Source organism: Eschrichtius robustus, chromosome 7 (assembly GCF_028021215.1).
Source record: "Eschrichtius robustus isolate mEscRob2 chromosome 7, mEscRob2.pri, whole genome shotgun sequence".
Lineage (NCBI taxonomy): Eukaryota > Metazoa > Chordata > Mammalia > Artiodactyla > Eschrichtiidae > Eschrichtius > Eschrichtius robustus.
In genome coordinates, this window is record NC_090830.1 from 112,867,873 (window position 1) to 112,888,250 (window position 20,378).

The 20,378-nt window shown below is 52.1% G+C and overlaps 1 protein-coding gene across 1 annotated transcript; it reads left to right on the top strand.

The window, feature by feature from the left end:
* Window positions 1-5,735: 5,735 nt before the first annotated feature.
* On the top strand, window positions 5,736-20,374 carry MFSD13A (major facilitator superfamily domain containing 13A). Its single transcript, XM_068548463.1, has 9 exons — window positions 5,736-5,813; window positions 13,401-13,643; window positions 14,076-14,158; window positions 14,744-15,196; window positions 15,346-15,469; window positions 16,066-16,162; window positions 16,726-16,897; window positions 16,973-17,166; window positions 18,662-20,374. Exons 2-9 carry the CDS (start codon window positions 13,476-13,478, stop codon window positions 18,922-18,924), a joined length of 1,554 nt encoding a protein of 517 aa, XP_068404564.1. The 5' UTR covers window positions 5,736-5,813; window positions 13,401-13,475; the 3' UTR covers window positions 18,925-20,374.
* Window positions 20,375-20,378: the final 4 nt, after the last annotated feature.

The following is a 20,378-nucleotide window of genomic DNA, read 5'->3' on the forward strand; positions in this document are numbered from 1 at the left end:
GAGTATAATTGCTTTACAATGGTGTGTTAGTTTCTGCTTTATAACAAAGTGAATCAGTTATACGTATGTCCCCATATCTCTTCCCTCTTGCATTACTTCATATAGATTTAACCACAAAAGACATAATGAAATGGGCATTTAAAAAATTATTTCAAAGCACCATCATGTTAGTCTTTAGAAAATTGAATGTTTAGGTTATTATACTATGGAGTGAAGTCTTCTGTTGCTTGCATCAACAATACACCCTGACTGTTTTCCCCCCAGAATTTTATTAGGAAAAATTTCAAAATTCAGCAACCTGAGTAGTTTCTGATCAGTGACCCCCACGATCAGAGGCTCTTTTGTGGGCAAAGTAGAGGATGGAGAGAGTCTGGAAGCCAGTCTTGGAGGAGGTTCACACCCTAGTTTAGGAAAACTGACAACCAAAACAAGATCAGGGAATGGAAAAGAGACATGGGAGTAGATTCATCTGGACTTGATTCCATATAACTGCCTGGATGGAGAGGGGAGGGTAAAGGTGGATGCACATGTTTTTAGCTTGGTCAGCTGGGTGGGTAGTCAAGACGATCCTGGAAATAAGAAACACTTGGGGTGATCGGAAGTTGAGGGAGTGCTGGGTTCAGGTGGGACGTTTGGGAAGCTATCCAGCAGCAGTTTTATATTCAGGCTGGAGATGGGAGGTGGAGTAGTCATGAAGGAAAGGTAGTAGGTGAAGTTACCAGAACAGCTGCTACCCTGGCCCATATTACACTGTGTCATCATGGCTGCCAATTTGTTGCGTTCCACCTATGCCTTTTGAGGGCAATTGAGGTATAGTTCATGTACAATGTTATATAAATTTCAGATGTATAACATAGTGATTCACAATTTTTAAAGGTTATATTCCATTTATAGTTACTATGAAATATTGACTATATTCCCTGTTATACTATATATCCTTATAGCTTATTTATTTTATACATCGTAGTTTGTACCCCTTAATACCGTACCCCTATCTTGCCTCTCCCTTGTTCCCTCTCCCAACTGGTAACCAATAATTTGTTCTCTATATCTGAGTCTGTTTCTTTTTTTTTTTTAAACTACTTTTTAAAAAAATTAATTAATTAATTTATTTATTTTTGGCTGTGTTGCGTCTTCGTTGCTGAGCGCAGGCTTTCTCTAGTTGCTGAGAGTGGGGGCTACTCTTCGTTGTGGTGCACGGGCTTCTCATTGTGGTGGCTACTCATTGCAGAGCATGGGCTCTAGGTGCGCAGGTTTCAGTAGTTGTGGCACATGGGCTCAGGAGTTGTGGCTCGTGGGCTCTAGAGCTCAGGCTCAGTAGTTGTTGTGCATGGGCTTAGTTGCTCCGCGGCATTTGGGATATTCCCAGGCCAGGGCTCAAACCCGTGTCCCCTGCATTGGCAGGCGGATTCTTAACCACTGCACCACCAAGGAAGTCCTGTTTCTTTTTTCGCATATGCACTAGTTTGTTTTATTTTTTAGATTCCACATAGAAATGAAATCATGCAGTATTTGTCTTTCTCTGACTTATTTCACTTAGCATAATACCTTCCAAGTCCATCCATGTTACTGCAAATGGCAAAATTTCATTCTTTTTTATGGCTGAGTAGTATTCCATTGTGTATGTGTGCATATATATGTATATATATAAACATGTATATACACATATATATATATGCTCACATGTTCTTTTTTTTTTTTTTTTTTTTTTTTAATAAATTTATTTATTTATTTTTGGCTGTGTTAGGTCTTCGTTTCTGTGCGAGGGCTTTCTCTAGTTGTGGCAAGCGGGGGCCACTCTTCATCGCGGTGCGCGGGCCTCTCACTGTCGCGGCCTCTCCCGTTGCGGAGCACAGGCTCCAGACGCGCAGGCTCAGTACTTGTGGCTCACGGGCCTAGCCGCTCCGCGGCATGTGGGATCTTCCCAGACCGGGACACGAACCCGTGTCCCCTGCATTGGCAGGCGGATTCCAAACCACTGCGCCACCAGGGAAGCCCCTGTTCTTTTTTTTAATATTTATTTATTTGGCTGTGCTGGGTCTTAGTTGTGGCACGCGGGATCTTCATTGTGGTGTGTGGGATCTTTTAGTTGAGGCGTGTGGGATCTTTTATTTGAGGCATGTGGGATCTTTTAGTTGCAGTGTGCAGGATCTAGTTCCCTGACCAGGGATCGAACCTGTGCCCCCTGCATTGGGAGCACGGAGTCTTAGAGGCTGGACTGCCAGAGAAATCCCTAGGCTCACTTGTTCTTTATCCATTCATCTTTTGATGGACACAGGTTGCTTCCATATCTTGGCAATTGTAAATAATGCTGCTATGAACAATGGGGTGCATGCATCTTTTCAAATAGTGTTTTCATTTTTTTTCAGATAAATACCCAGGAGTGGAATTGCTGGGTCATATGCTAGTTCTATTTTTAATTAATTAATTAATTTATTTATTTATTTTTGGCTGTGTTGGGTCTTCATTGCGGTGTGCGGGCTTCTCACTATGGTGGCTTCTCTTGTTGCGGAGCACAGGCTCTAGGCACACGGGCTTCAGTAGTTGCAGCACGCAGGCTCAGTGGTTGTGGCATGCGGCCTCTAGGGTGCGTGGGCTTCAGTAGTTGTGGCATGTGGGCTCAGTGGTTCTGGCTCGTGGGCTCTAGAGCACAGGCTCAGTAGTTGTGGTGCACAGGCTTAGTTGCTCTGCGGCATGTGGGATCTTCCCGGATCAGGGATCGAACCCATGTCGCCTTGGCAAGCGGATTCTTAACCACTGCACCACCAGGGACGTCCAGTAGTTCTATTTATAGTTTTTTTGAGAAACCTCCATACTGTTTTCCATAATGGCTGCACCAATTTATATTCCCACCAACAGGCAATCTTGTTTTTGAAGTCCCTTTTACCCCATATAGTGTATGGCCTGACAAGTTTAAGTGAATGTGTGAAGAGTTTTGAAAATGGAAATCTGGGGGACCCTCTCTGCAACTAAGAAAGCCCTGGGAAAAACTGCCCCGGTGAAGGGGCCCGAGGAGGAGTTGTTAGGTAGGAGGAGAACATGGTGGAACATAGATCACAGAGGTCAGAAGCCATGGGAGGAGAGAATTTCAGGGAGAGTTTTTGTATGTCTCTCTCCCACGATCCAGAGACTCTGATATGACTCAAGAAGGCAGGCGATATGATCTTCAATTGCACCCCATGTCCCCTCCCAGTTATCTCTGTGCTTGACAACTGGGAAGGGAAATCAGAGATAATCACAAGGCCCAGCCCTGGTGCTGACAAAAAAGGCTAACTGGTTACATTGTCTATAAAATCAGAGGGCTGAGGGAACTCAGGGTGGGGTATTCAGTGCAACACAGGAGCCAAAGTCTTTCCTATAAGGTCACATCCAGTTCCAGCCCCTTGGCAGCTCTCCCCATTCTCCTGTTCCCCCACAGGATACCCAGGGAGGGCTAAGTAAAGGCTCAGTGTTGTTTTGAAATAAAGGCACATGCTGGCCAGAGATGGAACGGCAGAGGGACTCCTTTAGTCAATTTATGGAGGCCCTAGTGTACCAGACTCTATGCTGAATGCTGTGTTTCCTGCCCTTCCTGCCCTCCATTCTCACAGCCAGTAAAGCATAGATGGGGGTAAGGGGTAAGGATGGGGGAGAAATGGTAATCTTCCTTCTGGTCATGAGGGCTTTCTGGAGCATGAGGGGTTTCATCAATTGCTTGAAGTCTAGAAGAGAGGTGATGTGTGTGTGGCCAAGGGGAGACCTAGGAGGTAAGAAGAGGGTCTGAAAAGGCAGGACTGGGGAGGAGGAAAGTGAGACAGACTGGTGGGAGATGGATGCTGGGGGCAAGGTTCATGGGGCCTCTGGGGCTCCCCAGGAACTGGTTGAACAGACTCTAGCTCCTGGACACCCGGGCTCTTGTGTTGGACTGTTTGCTCTGGGTGGGCCCTTGCCAGGTTGTCAGGAAGGAGGAAGAGGATGATATTCCTGTTGACAACAAAACTCTTACACCCCTATTTCTCATTTAATGCCCACAAAATCCCTCTAAGGAGTAAAACAGAGGCTCACAAAAAGAGCGTCCCCGAAAAAGAAGTGGTGGAGCTAGGGAACTGAGTCCCAGGTCCCCCAGAAGCCAAAAGCCACACTCATGGCCCCATATCCCAGGGAAGGGAAACAGCAGTCTGGAGTCTGTGCTGTCTGATTGCCTAGAAATCTAAGTAGGCTTACAGGCCTGTTGGGAGAAGACATGGGACATCCTCACCAGACTAGACTGAGCAAAACAAAACTTGACTTTCAGGGTCTGGGCAGGGGTAGGAAGAGGAAAGACTCCTGAGAGTCAGAAGGTCTGGGTTCCAACTTGTCTGGCCTCTTACTTGCTGTGTGAAAGTCACTGAATCTCTCCCAACCTGTTTCCTCATCTGTAAAATGGGGATAATAGCACCTACCTCCCAGGGATGACTATGTGAGGGCTCAACAAGATAATGCATGTAGAGTGCTTAACACAGCACAGGGCACATTGTAAGAGCTCCGTAGCCTTATATTTTACTATTACTATTAATAATATGAGGAGGGCTTCCCTGGTGGCGCAGTGGTTGAGAGTCTGCCTGCCAATGCAGGGGACACGGGTTCGAGCCCTGGTCTGGGAGGATCCCACATGCGGTGGAGCGGCTGGGCCCGTGAGCCACAGCTACTGAACCTGCGCGTCTGGAGCCTGTGCTCCGCAACAAGAGAGGCCGCGATAGTGAGAGGCCCGCGCACCGCAATGAAGAGTGGCCCCCGCTTGCCGCGACTGGAGGGGGCCCTCGCACAGAAACGAAGACCCAACAGCCATAAATAAATAAATAAATAAATAAAGGAGTTCCTTTAAAAAAAAAAAACAACCTTTAAAAAAAAAATAATATGAGGAGGTTGGGACTTCCCTGGTGGTGCAGTGGATAAGACTCTGAGGTCCCAATGCAGGGGGCCCGGGTTTGATCCCTGGTCAGGGAACTAGATCCCACATGCAAGCGGCAACTAAGAGCTCGCATGCCACAACTAAGGAGCCCACGTGCCACAACTAACACCTGGTACAACCAAAAAAAAAGAAAAGAAACAAGAAAAAAATAGCAATAAGAAGAAGAGGTTGGGCTGCTTGGTTGCTCTCTCAGGGCCTGGTGCCTGTGGCCTGAACCCTGGTGCCCACAGCTCAAGCTGGGCCTGTCCACTCTTGAGGAGCTCACAATCCAGCATCAAGGAGTCCCAGGTCGTGCCACTGTCATCTTCTTATCTGTCTCAGCTGTGCATCCAGTCACACCACAAGGCTTGAAGGAAGGTGCTGAGCTCTCTTCATTTTCCGAATTAATAGTAAGGGGTCGGGGACTTCCCCGGAGGTCTAGTGGTTAAGACTCCTGGCTTCCACTGCAGTGGGTGCAGATTCGATCCCTGGTGGGTTAATTAAGATCCCACCGGCCGCACGACAGGCAAAAAAAAAGGATGGGGGAGAGGATGGGAAGCTCTCAGAAAAACCTTGTTGATTTGAACTGAAATGACATTAAGCCTTCGTGGAAGTGAGAGGGATAGGGTGAACCGGCCAGGAATACAGACAATCTGCCCGTTTTTTGCTGGCGTCCACGTCCTCTTTTTGGTCCCTAAGGGCAAGCGCCCGTAACAAATATGGCGGCGGCATCCTCGGGCGCGAGCACCTGCCGAAGCAGCGGCCCCGGAGCCAAGCGGAGCCAATCGCTGGGCAGAAGCGGAAGAAGAGGCTGGAGAAGCTGCTGGAGGCCCGCGCGCAGGCGCACTGACTGGCACCTGGCTCCGGGCAGCCGCGGGATTAGGCTTCGCCTGCCACAATTTCGGTGAGGGGCTGGCCCGCGGCCGGGACTCGGGGGCAGGAGTGGGCCGGACTGGGGGCCAGTCAGTCACAAAGGACACACCCGAAGGGTACAGGAATGCTGTCTGCTCTGGGAGTCCTGGGGGCTGTCTGCGGGAGTCCCTGAAGTGCTCTGGTTGTGGGTTGAGAGAGTGCCTCGGGGCAGTGTGGGAGAAGCTTGGGCTCAAGGGGTGAGAATGGAATTCTTGCAGAGGGACTCCCTGAGATCGCATGATGCATCAGGCCGGGATCCATTTCATTAACATAATGGCTTTTAATCGTGGTGGCGTTGTAGAACCAATTGGGGAGCTTCAAAAGAACACCGATGCTGGGCCCCGTCCTTAGAAATTACGATTTAATTGGTCAGGGGTGAGGCTTGGGCTTTGGTGTTATTGAGCAGCTCTCAGGTGATTTTAATGTGCAGACAGGCTGGAGAACCACCACATGGTTCAGCGCCAGCTATTGAATAAGGAACTCCTGGGTTGTTCCCAGACTCCTCTGTGGCTTGCGAGGGGTGCGTGGTCCTGGGATGAAGTTGCTGATCCTCCAGTGCTGCTGTAGTAACCTGCGGAGCAGGGAGGGAAAGGGAGAACTTCATCAGTAGGGTGAAGTTCATTTCCAGCCTGAGGAGGAGGATGGGCCCATTAGTCACTGCATGGAAAGTGGGCACCCCTCCAGGGTGGGCGTCCCCAACAGCCCTGCTAGGGCTGGTCCTGCTGTAGGGAGACAAAGGGGGTGTGAAACAGGAAACACAGAAGACAATTCAGAGGTCACCTGCTTGTTGAAAAAAGGACACACCTAATATTTGCATAGGGTATAATACCTTTCAAATTCTTTTGATACCCCTGGGACAGGCACGGAATGGAATTCTCTCCTGCTTTGCAGATGTAGGAATAAACTCAGAGAGCTAGTTCGTGATAAGGTTCAAACTTGACCCAGGGCTCCCAACTCCAAATTATGCTTATTAGTAGATTTTTTCCCTCTATACTAATAGCTTCTCATACAGTCTCTAGTCCTTCTGAAGGGAATCAGAAGCTAACACCCACCCTCTTTCTGAAGCCCCTCACCCCAGGGGCCCAGTCTGTCATTCTTGGTTTCCTCTACCAAATTCATCAGCCCCCTACTCATCACAGGCTGGTTCAGAAATCAGGGAGCTGCTACTGTTTCTATCGTTTTCTGGTTCTTTATTTCCCAGAAGCCTGATGGGGTGAGGAGGGGAGAGTTTTTACATGATGCCGGGGGCTCCTTCTAAACATCTGATTCTGTCACCTGGCCACTCCCAGTGCCCCCCATCCTGTTGTCCTCAGTATAGGATCTTGTGTGTGGTTTCCAAAGCCCTTCCTGATCTGGTGTTGCTCTGCTCTGAGCTCTCTTCCCACATTGTATCAATTTTCCTTAGCACACGGGTGAAAGCTTAATAAATGTTACATTTTGTTATTATCACTGTTCCTCTTTGTTGCCTCACCTGTTGCCTTGCTGTCCATGTTTCACATCAAGATTCCCCAGGTTGCCTCTTTCTGACTCCCACAGCCAAGCAGAATGCAGAGCTGAGGGGCACAATGGGATCTGGGGAGGACACTTGTATGGCTGCTGCTCTCCTGTTGGGCTGGGGGTGTCTATATTGACCTTTTAGGGGCAAATTGACCCAGCAGGTATTAATTGAGCACCTACTGTGTGGTGAAGGAGCCTGGTGGAAGCTGGGAGTCCAAATCAGGGGCAGGTCTGACCTGGCCCTGCCTTTAAGGAGCTTGGGGGCTGGAGGAGGGTTAGGGAGACATTTGGATCCTGATACAGAGCAAGGGACCTGAAAAGGGGAGAGAACACCTGACTTGGTGTCCTTGGGAAGGTATGTGCCCCTGAACTGGGCCTTGCTTGAATCAGCAGGATTTGATACAATTGTGGTGGCGGTGTGGGCCTAGTGATGTGAGAAATGCTGAGTTTTTTTTATTTTAGTCAAAAGCACCTGTTTTGAATTTTGGCTCTAGCACTTAATAGCTCTGTGATTTGGGGCCAGCTATTTAACCTTCAGAGCCTTGGTTTCTTCACTTACAAGATGAGGATGGAAATAGTAACAAGAGTTGTAAGGATTCATGATGATAGGTGTAAAAACCAGGCATATCTATATGTCTGAGAAGTGGTATGTAGTTACATCTAGGGTGTTTTAGGTGGAAGGAACAACATGAACAAAGGTTGGAGGTGGCATTTAAAAAAGAATTTGATGGATGGCAGGATATACCAAGCAGTGAGAAGCATCAATGTTGAGTGCTGAAAAGACAACTTCAGTCATGGATTTGGCAGAAGGGGACACTGACTGCAACTCTTTAAAGATCATAAAGCCAAACTTAAGAGACATGAAAAAGAAGAATAGCTACATTTAAAATTTTTATTTATTTATTTATTTTTGGCTGTGTTGGGTCTTCGTTGCTGCGCGCGGGCTTTCTCTAGTTGCGGTGAGCCGGGGCTACTCTTCGTTGCGGTGCGTGGGCTTCTCATTGCGGTGGCTTCTCTTCTTGTGGAGCACGGGCTCCAGGCGCCTGGGCTTCAGTAGTTGTGGCTCATGGGCTCTAGAGCGCAGGCTCAGTAGTTGTGGCGCACAGGCTTAGTTGCTCTGCGGCATGTGGGATCTTCCCTGACCAGGGCTCGAACCCGTATCTCCTGCATTGGCAGGCGGATTCTTAACCACTGCGCCACCAGGGAAGCCCATGAATAGCTACATTTTACTCAGGGTCTTCTAAGTGTCAGGCACTAGGCTTGGTGCTTTATATATCTTTTACATTTCAGCCCTACAGCAGTCTAAGAGGTTGGCATTGTCATCCCCACTTTATAGATGAGGAGACTGAGGCCCAGGGAGAGGGAGTGGCTGGCTCAAGGCCACACAACTGGGACCATACCAGCGGGGGGCATGGGGGATGGGCTCTGGGGCCACCAGCAGGCTCTCCTGCTAGGTGCCAAGGTGAGGGTGGAGTTGATTGCAGGTTACAGGGTATCTCAGCCAGGTTATGCAACTAGGCTGGTGTGGGCCCCAAGCCGTTCCTCCCCTGAGAGGCAGGGCTGTTGTTCTCTGTGGGGGTGGAGTGGGGTGGGGAGGGCTATTAGAGGAAGCAGTTCCTGATGGAGGAGTGGAATCTGGAGTGACCCTGCATACTCCTCCCCCAGCGTTCTTTCCCGGGCAGAGGCTTACCTGGACAGGTTGCTTTGCCTCTAGATCTGGTCCATGGTAGTGGTCTGTCTCTGGTACTCCTGAACATCATCTGGGCCTGTGCTCCTTGCAGGCCGTCCTCTTCTGACTTTCCCCCTTGTGCCTTGACTTTTCTCTCAAACTCCCCTTACCACAGGAAGGGGCCTGATTACGAGCATATTCCCTTGCTCCTACCCTGATCTGTTATAAGTGAGCCCAAGGAAATGCCAGTTTCTGAGCACTTTGCTGTCGGTGCTCTGGGCTTCCTAGACATAGTTTAATCCTCCCTGCATTCCTATAAAGATGGGCACTGTTGCTCCTGTTTTACAGGGGAGGAAACCAAGGTTCAGACAAGCTCAGACCTTGCCTGCAGTTACAGTTAGTAGAGAGTTCAGTTGAGATTTAAACCCAGGCTGTTCTGATGGCAAAAGTCATACTTTTTCCATCTCACCGCACTTTGAGGTTTTCTTCTACTGTTTCCCCAGCGTGGGTGCAGGGAACCGGCTGCTGGAGGCTGGGGACCTTGCCTGTAGGGTCCACCTTCTCCAGTAACCAGGGCAGGTCACTGGACATCTGGGTAGGGGTGCCAGGAGGTTTCACTCCCTTCGGACAAAGGCTTTCGAGGTGAGGGAGGGGAGTTCTGAAAGGCCCTGGGGAATCAGAGGAGGTGACCTGAGTTAAGGATAGCAGCAGAGGTGTACATGGTGCTTTACAGCCCCAAAGCACCTTTAGATTAACCCCCACCCCATCCTTGTGTGGTGGGTATGGAGGGTCTGGGAGGCTCGAGAGTAGTAATCTCTGAAGTTTGGGTGCTTGCTGCACTTCCTGTGCTCATTGCGTTAGAGTATTTTCTCATGGACTGCTAACCCTAGCCTTAGGAAGGTTGGCCCCATCGTGCAGATCAGGAAACGGGCATGGAGAGGTTTAGCAAATTGCTTCAGGTCACACGGGTAGGAAATGGTGGAGTTGGGACTTCGGAGACCTCCAGTTGTGTCTTCTTTCCACTATGTTACTTGGAAAGTGCCAAGGAAACTTTCAGGGTGATCTCAATTGTGGTGACAGTTTCACAGGCGTACCTATGCCAAAACTGATCAGACTGTGCACTTTGAATATGTGCAGATTATTATTATTTTGGGGGGGGTCTTTTTTTTCTTTTGGCCACGCTGTGCAGCTTGCAGGATCTCAGTTCCCCAACCAGGGATTGAACCCAGGCCATGGCAGTGAGAGCCCAGAATCCTAACCGTTAGGCCACCAGGGGACTCCCCGATATGCAGATTATTATATGTCAGTTGTACCTCAATAAAGCTGTGAAAAAAAAACGTATTTCCCACCAAATGTTTCTTCAGGGGCTCAAAGGCCCCAGGGAGAGGCCACCTGGGTATCCTCCGGCTTTGGGACAAGGTGGGATCATCATGGCCTGGGAGAGATTCTCACAGACTTAGCGGCTGCTTTCAGGTAGTTTTGGCCACTGCTTCTCTCATTGCTCCACCACTAGGCGTGGGCTGGCACAAGGTTGGCACAGGGGATGGGGGGCTGCATACCAATCTCTTGAGTGAATTGCCACTCAGCTTCCATTGAGCCTGAGAGAGACCCCCATGAGATACCGTCCTTATTCTCCCCGCAGAGCCTCTTTCTTACCAGTCACTCCTATAGCAAGAGTGGCTGAGTCCAGAGAGGGAGAGAGAGGGCAAAGACACAGGCCCTGCGCTGGAGAACCCCAGCAGTCAGGCTGGAGTGCAGGCAGGTGGGAGAGTGCTGTGCAGGGGCAGGAGGCACCAGTGAGGGCTGAGGAGTTGGAGAAGGTCTCCTCGACATGGTGCTGGCTCCTGAGGGATGGGTGAGATGGAGATGAAGACACGGGGAGGGTGCTTCTGGTAGGAGGCACCATCAAGAACAAAGGCCTGGGGGCTTCCCTGGTGGCGCAGTGGTTAAGAATCCGCCTGCCAATGCAAGGGAGATGGGTTTGAGCCCTGGTCCGGGAAGATCCCACATGCCGCGGAGCAACTAAGCCTGTGCACCACAACTACTGAGCCCACGTGCCACAACTACTGAAGCCTGCGCACCTAGAGCCCGTGCTCCACAACAAGAGAAGCCACCCCAATGAGAAGCCCACACACCACAATGAAGAGTGGCCCCCGCTTGCCGCAACCAGAGAAAGCCTGTGTGCAGCAACGAAGACCCAACGCAGCCAAAAATGGATAAATAAATAAATAAATTTATAAAAAAAAAAGAACAAAGGCCTGGCCAGAGGAGACGGTGGCTTGAAGATCCACGGGAGTCTGGGCTGGACTGGCGGGGAGAGGCCAGACTACAGAGGCCCTTGAAGGCTGGGCAGGGAAGGGGAGCCATGGTGGCTGATGGGGCAAGAACAGGGCCTGGGTGGTCACCACATTTGGACTGGGGCTGAAGTCGGTTCTCCAGGGCCTGACTCTGATGGGGAAACAGAAGTTTCTGTTCTGCATCTGTGCGTGCAAGCATGCGGACATGTAAATGAAGCCCATGGGTAGGCTTGGGTCACGAGGACTCAAAGAGAAAGCCTCTGAGGAGGTGTATAAGTTTTAGGGCTGCCGTAACAAATTGCCACAAACTGAGTGGCTTAAAGCAACCTCACAGTTCCTGTGGGGTAGAAGTCCAACAACAAGGCATCAGCAGGGTCTTGTGCCCTCTGGAAGGAGGCTCTAGGAAAGAATCCTTCCTTGCCTCTTCCTAGCTTCTGGTGGTTGCCTGCAATCCTTAGTGTTCTTTGGCTTGTAGGTGCATCACTCAAATTTCTGCCTTCATTCTTCACGTGGCTGTCTTCCCTTTGTGTGTGTCTGTCTCTGTGTCCAAATTTCCCTCTCCTTATAAGGATACCAGTCATTGGATTAGGGCCCACCCTAACTCAGTATGACCTCATCTTAACTTCGTTACATCTGCAAAGATCCTATTTCCAAATAAGGTTGCACTCACAGACACTGGGGGTTAGGACTTGAACTTATCTCTTTTGGGCACATTCAACTCAGAACAGGGAGTTTGAGAGAAGGAAGCCCCCATAGCTTCCCTCTGGGGGTCAGACAAGCACACATGAGATTATTTTTCTGAAAAGAGAACAACAGCTTTGAATCTAAAAAAAGAGACAGACTTAATGCCTGGCTGCTTAAAGTGTGGTCATGGACCAGCAGCATTGGTGCCACCTGGGAGCCTGTTAGAAATGCAGAATCTCAGATTCCTCCCCACACCTATGGAGGCAAAATCTGCATTTTAACAAAGTCCCCTGGTGACTTGGAAGCACATTACAGTATGAGAAGCGCTGCTTTAATAAAAATCTGACTTTTATTTGCTTTTCCATCCATGGTCAGTCTAGCCTGCTGGTCTCTGCGCACGAGTCGGCCTGGTTGGGAGCAGGCACTCGTGCTGTCCTTTGTTCTCTCTTTTCATGTAACATGTTCTTGAGTTTCTCTCCCCTGTGTTGAGGTTGCCCACATACTTGGCCTTTGTGGAGAGCATCGGGCTTGTTGAGCCAGTCCCTTTGTTGTGTTCCTGGGCTGTGTCCAGCTTTTGGCTGTTTATAAATGTTGCTGCCATGAACAGCTCTGTACGTGTTCCCTTGGGGTTAGTTCCTTGAGGTGGAATTTCCTGAATCAAAGTGCATGAGCAGTTGTGGACTCTTATCATATCTTATCACTTGTATATCCCTATGGAACCTGCCATCACAGCAGGTTTCTCCATTCTACCCAGCAGCCCATAGGAACCCAATTTGGGAGGTCAAGTGGCAGAAAAGGCTTTGGAGCCAGACAGGTCAGGGTTCAAATCTGCTACTTTTTGCTGTGCGACACTGGGCAAATTACTTAACATCTCTGAGCTTGGGGTTGCTCTCCTATAATATTGTAATAGTGCTGTAAACTTTGTAGGGATTTTATAAAGATGATAATGAGACCACTAACATCCATTTATTGAGCACTTTCTGTGAGTTACCTCATTTAATCCTTACATTCCTCTGAGTAGCCATGATCGTCCACTTTTCCTTTTTACAGAAGAGAAAACTGAGGCTGGGGTTAAGTAGCTTGTCCGAGGTGCCACTGTAGGCACAGTGTGTGCCCAAGCCCAGGGTTGTCATGTCTGGACCGTTAAGGTTGAGCAAAGTATGGATGAAAGAAGATACTGAGCACAGAGCCCTAGCACGCAACCTGGCTCAGCACTTGCTGGCTGTCTGCCTTCTCTTCCCACGCCTTTATCAGTTTCCTTGGGTTACTCTCCAGTAGTGGTATCTAGTCCAGCATTGTTTTAGCTGGACATCATTGACGATTCCCCAGTTTTGTTTTACGTACAGACTTTCTCCCAGTGAGATGACTCAGAGGTCTGGGGTCAGATCAGCTGGCTCTGATCCCTGCAGCTAACTGGCTTCTTCTTCCCCAGGGACAAGGATGGTCAGACTGCCCATGGCCATGAGCGCTCCTCAGTACTCCTGGGGTTGAGGCTGGGCTGGCCGCCATGGGGCTGGGTGGGCCCTGGGCCTGGCTGCTGGGCCTGCCCACGGCCATGGTCTATGGCTCCCTGGCCCTCTTCATCTCTGTCCTGCACAACGTGTTCCTGCTTTACTACGTGGACACCTTTGTCTCAGTGTACAAGATCAACAAAGCTGCCTTCTGGGTCGGAGAGGTAGGCCAGAACTGGGGCAGCCAGCCAGGGTGGGAGCCAGGCAGATGGCAGGGCTGGATCCTGCCCAGCCAGGAGCTTGGGGCAAGCCGGGTTGCCCACCGAGATTCAGCAAGAAAAGCTGGAGCTGGAGGCCTTGATGACTCCTCAGTGAGGATTATGCCAGCTCTCCTGGCCTCTGTCTTGTGAGCCAGGCACTGTTCTATGTATGCACATTTATAATATATTCACATATATTTATCAGCTGGGCCCTGGATGGGTGGGAGTTTGATGGGACAGTCGCTGTGGGTTATAACAGAGGGACTGACCTGAGCAAAGGTTTGCAGGAAGGAAAGCTGGGGTCATCTTTGAGAGGTGGCGAGCAGGCTGGGATGGAGAAAGCCCTGGAGAGGAGGCTGCCTGGAGCCCACCTGCCCATTTCCCCTCTGCCCACAGACGGTGTTTCTCCTCTGGAACAGCCTCAATGACCCCCTCTTCGGCTGGCTGAGTGACCGTCAGTTCCTCAGCTCCCAACCCCGGTTTGTTTCCCGAGGATGGCTCAGAACTGGTTCTGTCCCACCTACCCCTCCCCAGAGCTGGAGGACCCCTGCCTGTGTTCGGGGTGGGGAAAGAAAGGGAGACCATTTTCAACTGTTGTCCAGGCTTCCTCCTTTCCCAAGGTCAGGCAGGCTCTGTCCAGGTTGAAGAAGTGGCCTTGACTGGCTGCTGCCTTGCTCACCTCGGGGAGAAATTTACCCCCGCTTGGCTTATCAGGCCCTCAGGACGGGGCTCGGTGCAGCAAACACTCTCTGCTGCTTCTGGCAGATTTCTTTAGCCCATCCCTGCTTGGGCCCATCACTGCCCCCAAGCTTGAGAAATGGGTATCCCACCACCCTTTGGCCATCAACCCTGGCCGGCTGGTAAGAGAGCAGAGGGGAGAGTGTACCCACTGGTGAGTTGTGCTTCCTAAATCAGGGGTTGAACTCAGGGCTCAGTGGGACCACCCTGGTGTGAGTCCCATGCTCTGGGCCTCTGTTGTTCCCTCCTCTGGGCCCCGGGCAGGGGGAACTGGGGCCTGCCAAGGCTGCAGGGGCATCTCCCAACAGCACCCCTCTCCCTGGCAGGTCAGGCGCCAGGCTCTCCTCGAGGGCCGTGGTGCTGGCACGGGTGCGGGCACTGGGCTGGCATGGGCCACTGCTGGCACTGTCGTTCCTGGCGTTCTGGGTGCCCTGGGCCCCAGCTGGCCTGCAGTTCTTGCTGTGCCTGTGCCTCTACGATGGCTTCCTGACGCTCGTGGACCTGCACCATCATGCCTTGCTGGCCGACCTGGCCCTCTCAGCCCACGACCGCACCCACCTCAACTTCTACTGCTCCCTCTTCAGTGCGGCTGGCTCCCTGTCTGTCTTTGCCTCCTACGCCTTCTGGAACAAAGAAGACTTCTCTTCCTTCCGCGCCTTCTGCCTGGCACTGGCCGCTGGCTCTGGGCTGGGCTTTGTGGGGGCCACACGGCTGCTGAGGTGGCGGGTGGAGGCGGCCAGTAGGGAACCGGGGTGCCCAACCCTGGCTGTGGATGGCGGGTGAGTGGCCAGCTCCGGCTCTCCAGGGTCCCGCCAGCACTCTGCTGGGTGTGACTGCCATGCTGGGTCCCCTGGCTGGTGGATGGCTGCCGGGTGGGGGATGGCTCTGGCCCAGCCTAGGCCGTTCTTGACTCCCCTCTGCCCCGTAGCCTGTGTGAAGAAGAGCTGCTTCTGGGCGGCGAGGAGGCGGGCAGCATCACCTTGGGCCAGTACCTCCGGCAGCTGGCCCGCCACCGGAACTTCCTGTGGTTCGTGGGCATGGACCTGGTGCAGGTATGGGAGCAGTGCCTCCACCCAGGATGGCTGCGAATGCCTCGCTCAAGGGAAGAGGCCCCTCAGAAGCTGGGAAATCAGTTCTGGCCTCGCCTGAGAATGGCTGGGCCATTCAATGGCAGGAGCACAAGATGGGTTGTTAGATACCTGGATTCTAGCAGCATCTGAGCTCCTAGCTCTCTGTGTCATCTTAGGCTTGTCTCAGTCTCTCGGGGCAGCCATGTCCTCACCTGCAAAGCGAGGATATGAAAAAGAGGTGCCCCTTTGGGGACTGTTAAAACACCACGTGCCATACCTAAAACATATGTAGTATATAAGCCAACCAAATTTAGAAATAGATTGTTTTTGTGTCATTAAGCTTGTTTTAGCACTGATAGGTTTTACAAGAGAAAAAGCTTTTAATTGTTCTAATGACAATTTTATCATTCCTTCTAACTTTTAGCAGAATTAGATAAGCACAGGAATTTGGTTTTTGGGTTTGTTCTGGCATGTTCCATGTCGAGGGACAGGGGGATAGAGGCCGCTCTTGCTCCTGCCGCTCCACCTGTTGGCTTTTGCCCTGTTCCTGGCCTCCTCACTGTCCCTGTTGGTTGCAGGTCTTTCACTGCCACTTCAACAGCAACTTCTTCCCCCTCTTCCTGGAGCATCTGTTGTCAGACCACATCTCCCTCTCCACAGGCTCCTTCCTGTTGGGTGAGTGGGTGCCTCGGGCAGGCCGGAAGGACAAAGGCTTGCACCCCAGAACCCCTAGCCCGGCTGTAGGCACAGCCGCCTCCCCAGCTGGGGCCCAGTTGGCAGAGGGCAGAATCCATGCTGGGGTTGCACCTCCAGCCCCCTGCTCTGTTTTCCAGAGGAAGGGAGGGAGCCTCTGTGGGTTTGAGAGGGTAGGGCTGCCCTCATGGTGGTCCTCTGGGTGGCGGTGACACCCAGAGGTGCAGTGGCACAGTGGCTGGTTCACAGGGAGGACTACTGTCCTGACAGGCCTGGGTGTGTGTCTTGACTGTGCTTATTCACTGTGTGGCCTTGGATGTGTTTTATTTCATCTCTTTGGGCCTCCATTTCTCTGCAAAGTAGGAATAATAATAGTCCTTACCTTAAAGGGTCGTGAGGACTAAATAAAAGGGTGTGAAGCTCTTAGCACGGAGCCTGAACCTCGTTAGTGTTGGATCAGTGCAAACTCTGATTCTGATGTTAACCGTGGGCAGTTGTGGAGGTTGTGGCAGTGCCGCCTGACGAGGCCGCACCCCCTTCCCCAGGCATCTCCTATGTCGCTCCCCATCTCAACAATCTCTACTTCCTGCCCCTGTGCCGGCGCTGGGGCGTCTACGCTGTGGTGCGCGGGCTCTTCCTGCTCAAGCTGGGCCTGAGCCTGCTCATGCTGTTGGCTGGCCCCGACCGCCCCGGCCTGCTCTGCCTCTTCATTGCCAGGTATGCCCTGCCCTCCCTCATCCCCACACCTCTGTCCCACCCCTTCATTTTTATCTGCTCTCTCTCTGCTGGCAGCAACCGTGTCTTCACTGAGGGCACCTGTAAGCTGTTGACCTTGGTGGTCACTGACCTGGTGGACGAGGACCTGGTGCTGAACCACCGCAAGCAGGCGGCCTCAGCGCTTCTCTTTGGCATGGTGGCCTTGGTGACCAAGCCAGGCCAGACCTTCGCCCCGCTGCTGGGCACCTGGCTGCTGTGCTTCTACACAGGTGAGGGCCCAGGGGCTGGCACGGGGCTCTGGAGGCTCCAGGGAGCACGGCTTACCTGGTGTACCAGCTGATCAGCCTGGGAACTGTGTCCATTGAGGGAGAGAATGGCAACCAGCCAACAGAGGCTGGGTCTGGGCCGCCCCCGGCTGCCACCCCTCCTCTGCCTCTCTGCATGTGGGTAGAGGAACTGGGTTACATTCTTTCATTCATTCATTCAACAAATATGTATGGAATACCTTCTCTGCCAGGTGCTGCTCTAGGTGCCTCTAGGGAGGGAGATAACAAAATAAGACAGATAAGGTCTTTGCCATCGCAGAGCTTATATTCTAGTCAGGGGGTGGGGGTAGGGTCGGTAATAAACAGCCAAACAAGAAAAGAGCAGGTAGTGATAAGTGCGTTGGTAAAACTAGACAGTGTGACTGAGAAGCTGCTTAGTGTGGTCCGGGAAGGTCTCTCTGAGGAGGTGACACCCAGGATAAGAACTGAATGGCGAGGATTTGGTCTAGAAAGATCTCAGCAAATCCCAGACAGAGAGAACTGGAAGTGGGCCCAAGTTATCAAGAGTGGTTTGGCAGACTTCCCTGGTGGCTCAGTGGTTAAGAATCCATCTGCCAATGCAGGGGACACAGGTTCGAGCCCTTGTCCGGGAAGATCCCATATGCCGCGGAGCAACTAAGCCCATGCGCCACAACTACTGAGCCTGTGCTCTAGAGCCGCGAGCCACAACTACTGAGCCCATCTGCCACAACTACTGAGCCTGCGCTCTAGAGCCGCGAGTCACAACTACTGAGCCCGCGTGCCACAACTACTAAAGCCGGCACGCCTAGAGCCCGTGCTCCGCAAAAAGAGAAGTCACCGCAGTGAGAAGCCCGTGCACCGCAACGAAGAGTAGCCCCGGCTCGCCGCAACTAGAGAAAGCCCGCACGCAGCAACAAAGACCCAATGCAGCCAAAAATAAATAAATTTATTAAAAAAAATAAAAAAGAAAAAGAGTGGCTTGGAGATGAGGCTGGAAAAGTGAAGAGGGCTCTGTAGATCTGGGCAGGGTTTGGATTTTATTCTCAGTGCAGCTATTGGGTGGCTTTTAAGTAGGGGAATGGCCTTGTCTGATTTACACGCTTTAAAGTTCGCTCTGACTGCTGCACGGAGGATGGGCTGTAGGGAGCCTGTGGCACGGGCGATGGAGGCTTGGAGCAGGTGGGGCCGGGGGCTGGAAAGAAGCGTTTGTTTTGGGCTGTGTTTTGGAGTTGGGGGAAGTGAAGGATTAGCTGTTGGGGAGTGGTGAAATTAACTGAGGAATCTAGGAAGACTTCGAGATTATTGGGGGGATGGCGGTGCCATTCCCCAAGAAGAGAAGAACAGGGGAGAAGCAAGTCTGGGGGAGGAATCAAGAGTTGCCGTTTGGACATGTGCCCTTGGCGTGTGAGATGCAGCACCGTGGACTGTGGAGGAGACCAGGGCTGACCTGTTCTTTCTGCGGACTCTCTCGTCCTAGGTCATGATCTCTTCCAGCAGCCGGCACTGACGCCTGTGGGGAGTGCCCAGCCCTGGCCAGAGCCCCCGGCTCCACCCCCACCACAGGCCCCGACGCTCCGCCAGGGCTGCTTCTACCTGCTGGTGCTGGTGCCCATCACCTGTGCTCTGCTGCAGCTGTTCACCTGGTCCCAGTTCACGCTGTATGGGAGACGCCTGCACGCGGTCAAAGCCCAGCGTCAGAACCTGTCACGGGCCCAAACCCTGGACGTTAAGACGGTGTGAGGGGAGCGGCAAGGCCACCCTGCTGAGGACACTACCTGCAGCCCTGGGCGGCCAGCCCAGTGTCCTGTTCTATCGCCTTCCTGGGGTGCAGCCTGGAGGACAGATGGCGGAGTGGGAGCTCCTGGGGCTGCGCGGGGAGCGTCACTGAGGTCTAAGTTCCTGCTTGGCTGTTGGGCCCAGCTTGGGCAAGGGTTGGGGCGTTTGTGCTCAGGCACCCGCTTCCTCCTATGCGGCAGGAGGAAGAAGAGGACCACGAAGGGAGGAGGCCCGCCCTGTGGTCACGTGGGGTTGCTGTGGGCACAGAGGCCTATCCCCCTACCTGGCTGGGGCTGGCGCCCTATGTGGGCCCAGAAACCACTTTGGCCCAGTCAGAGGAAGCTGACTGAGTCCCACCTGCCCCTTGCGGTGGCTTCTCTCAGAACTCTCTGCCTCAGCTGTGCCTGGAGTAGCACGCCCTAGCTGCTGCAGGGCGCCCGCGCCCCCAGCTGGCCTCTCAGCGAGGTTCATTTCATCACAGACTGATCGAAGTCGGTCATTTCTATTCCCACTCCCGAGGTCTGTGCTGTGTGTGGGAGTGGTGGGTTGGGGAACAGGATTCCTTACTTAATAAGAGCAGCCTGAGAGCATTTTCAGAGATGGGTGGGGGGCCACCCACATCAGAGTCACTGAGGTAGCAGGGAGAGCCTGCAGGCCCGTGGCTGCATGGGCCCTTGGGAGCAAAACAGCTTTCAGGCCTGCGGTCGTAGCCCCAGTGCGTTTCCCATGTACCACTGCTGGACATGGTGGGCAAGGAGGAGTGGCCACTTCTAGGCTAGGGGTCCTTAACCTTGGAGTCGCTGGGGAGCTTGCGAAGATGCTGGTGTCTGAGTTGTTCCCCAAGATTCTGATTTCATGGGTCTGGGTACCGCCTGGCACTGGCGTTTTGGAAAGCTCTGTGGTGATTTTACCGTGCAGCTGGGACTGAGAACCTCTGCTTGAGGTCAGCGTCTCAGCCTCGGCACTACAGACATTTGGGGCTGGGTTGCTCTTTGTTGTGGATGTTTAGCAGCATCCCTGGCCTCTGCCTACTAGATGTCAGCAGCATCTCCCTCCAGTTGTGACGACCAAACATCTCCAGGCATTGCCAAGTGTGTCCTAAGGGGCGAAACTGACTTTGATTGGGAACCACTGTTCTAGGCCAATGGTTATTTGAGGGTGTGCACAGCGGTTAAGAATGTAAGCCCTAGGGCTATATTGCCTGGGTTCAAATTCTAGCTAACAAAGGGCAGAGCTCTGGGAAATTATATAATCTCTCTGTGGCTCTATTTCAATATCTGTAAAGGGAATAACAAACATACTTACACTTTGTACGGTTGTTGGGAGAATCAAATGGATTAACATTTGTAAAGTGCCTGGAAAACCGCTCCCCCCCGCCCCCTCCCCGCCAAGTATACAGGTTTAAAATGGAGAACTGA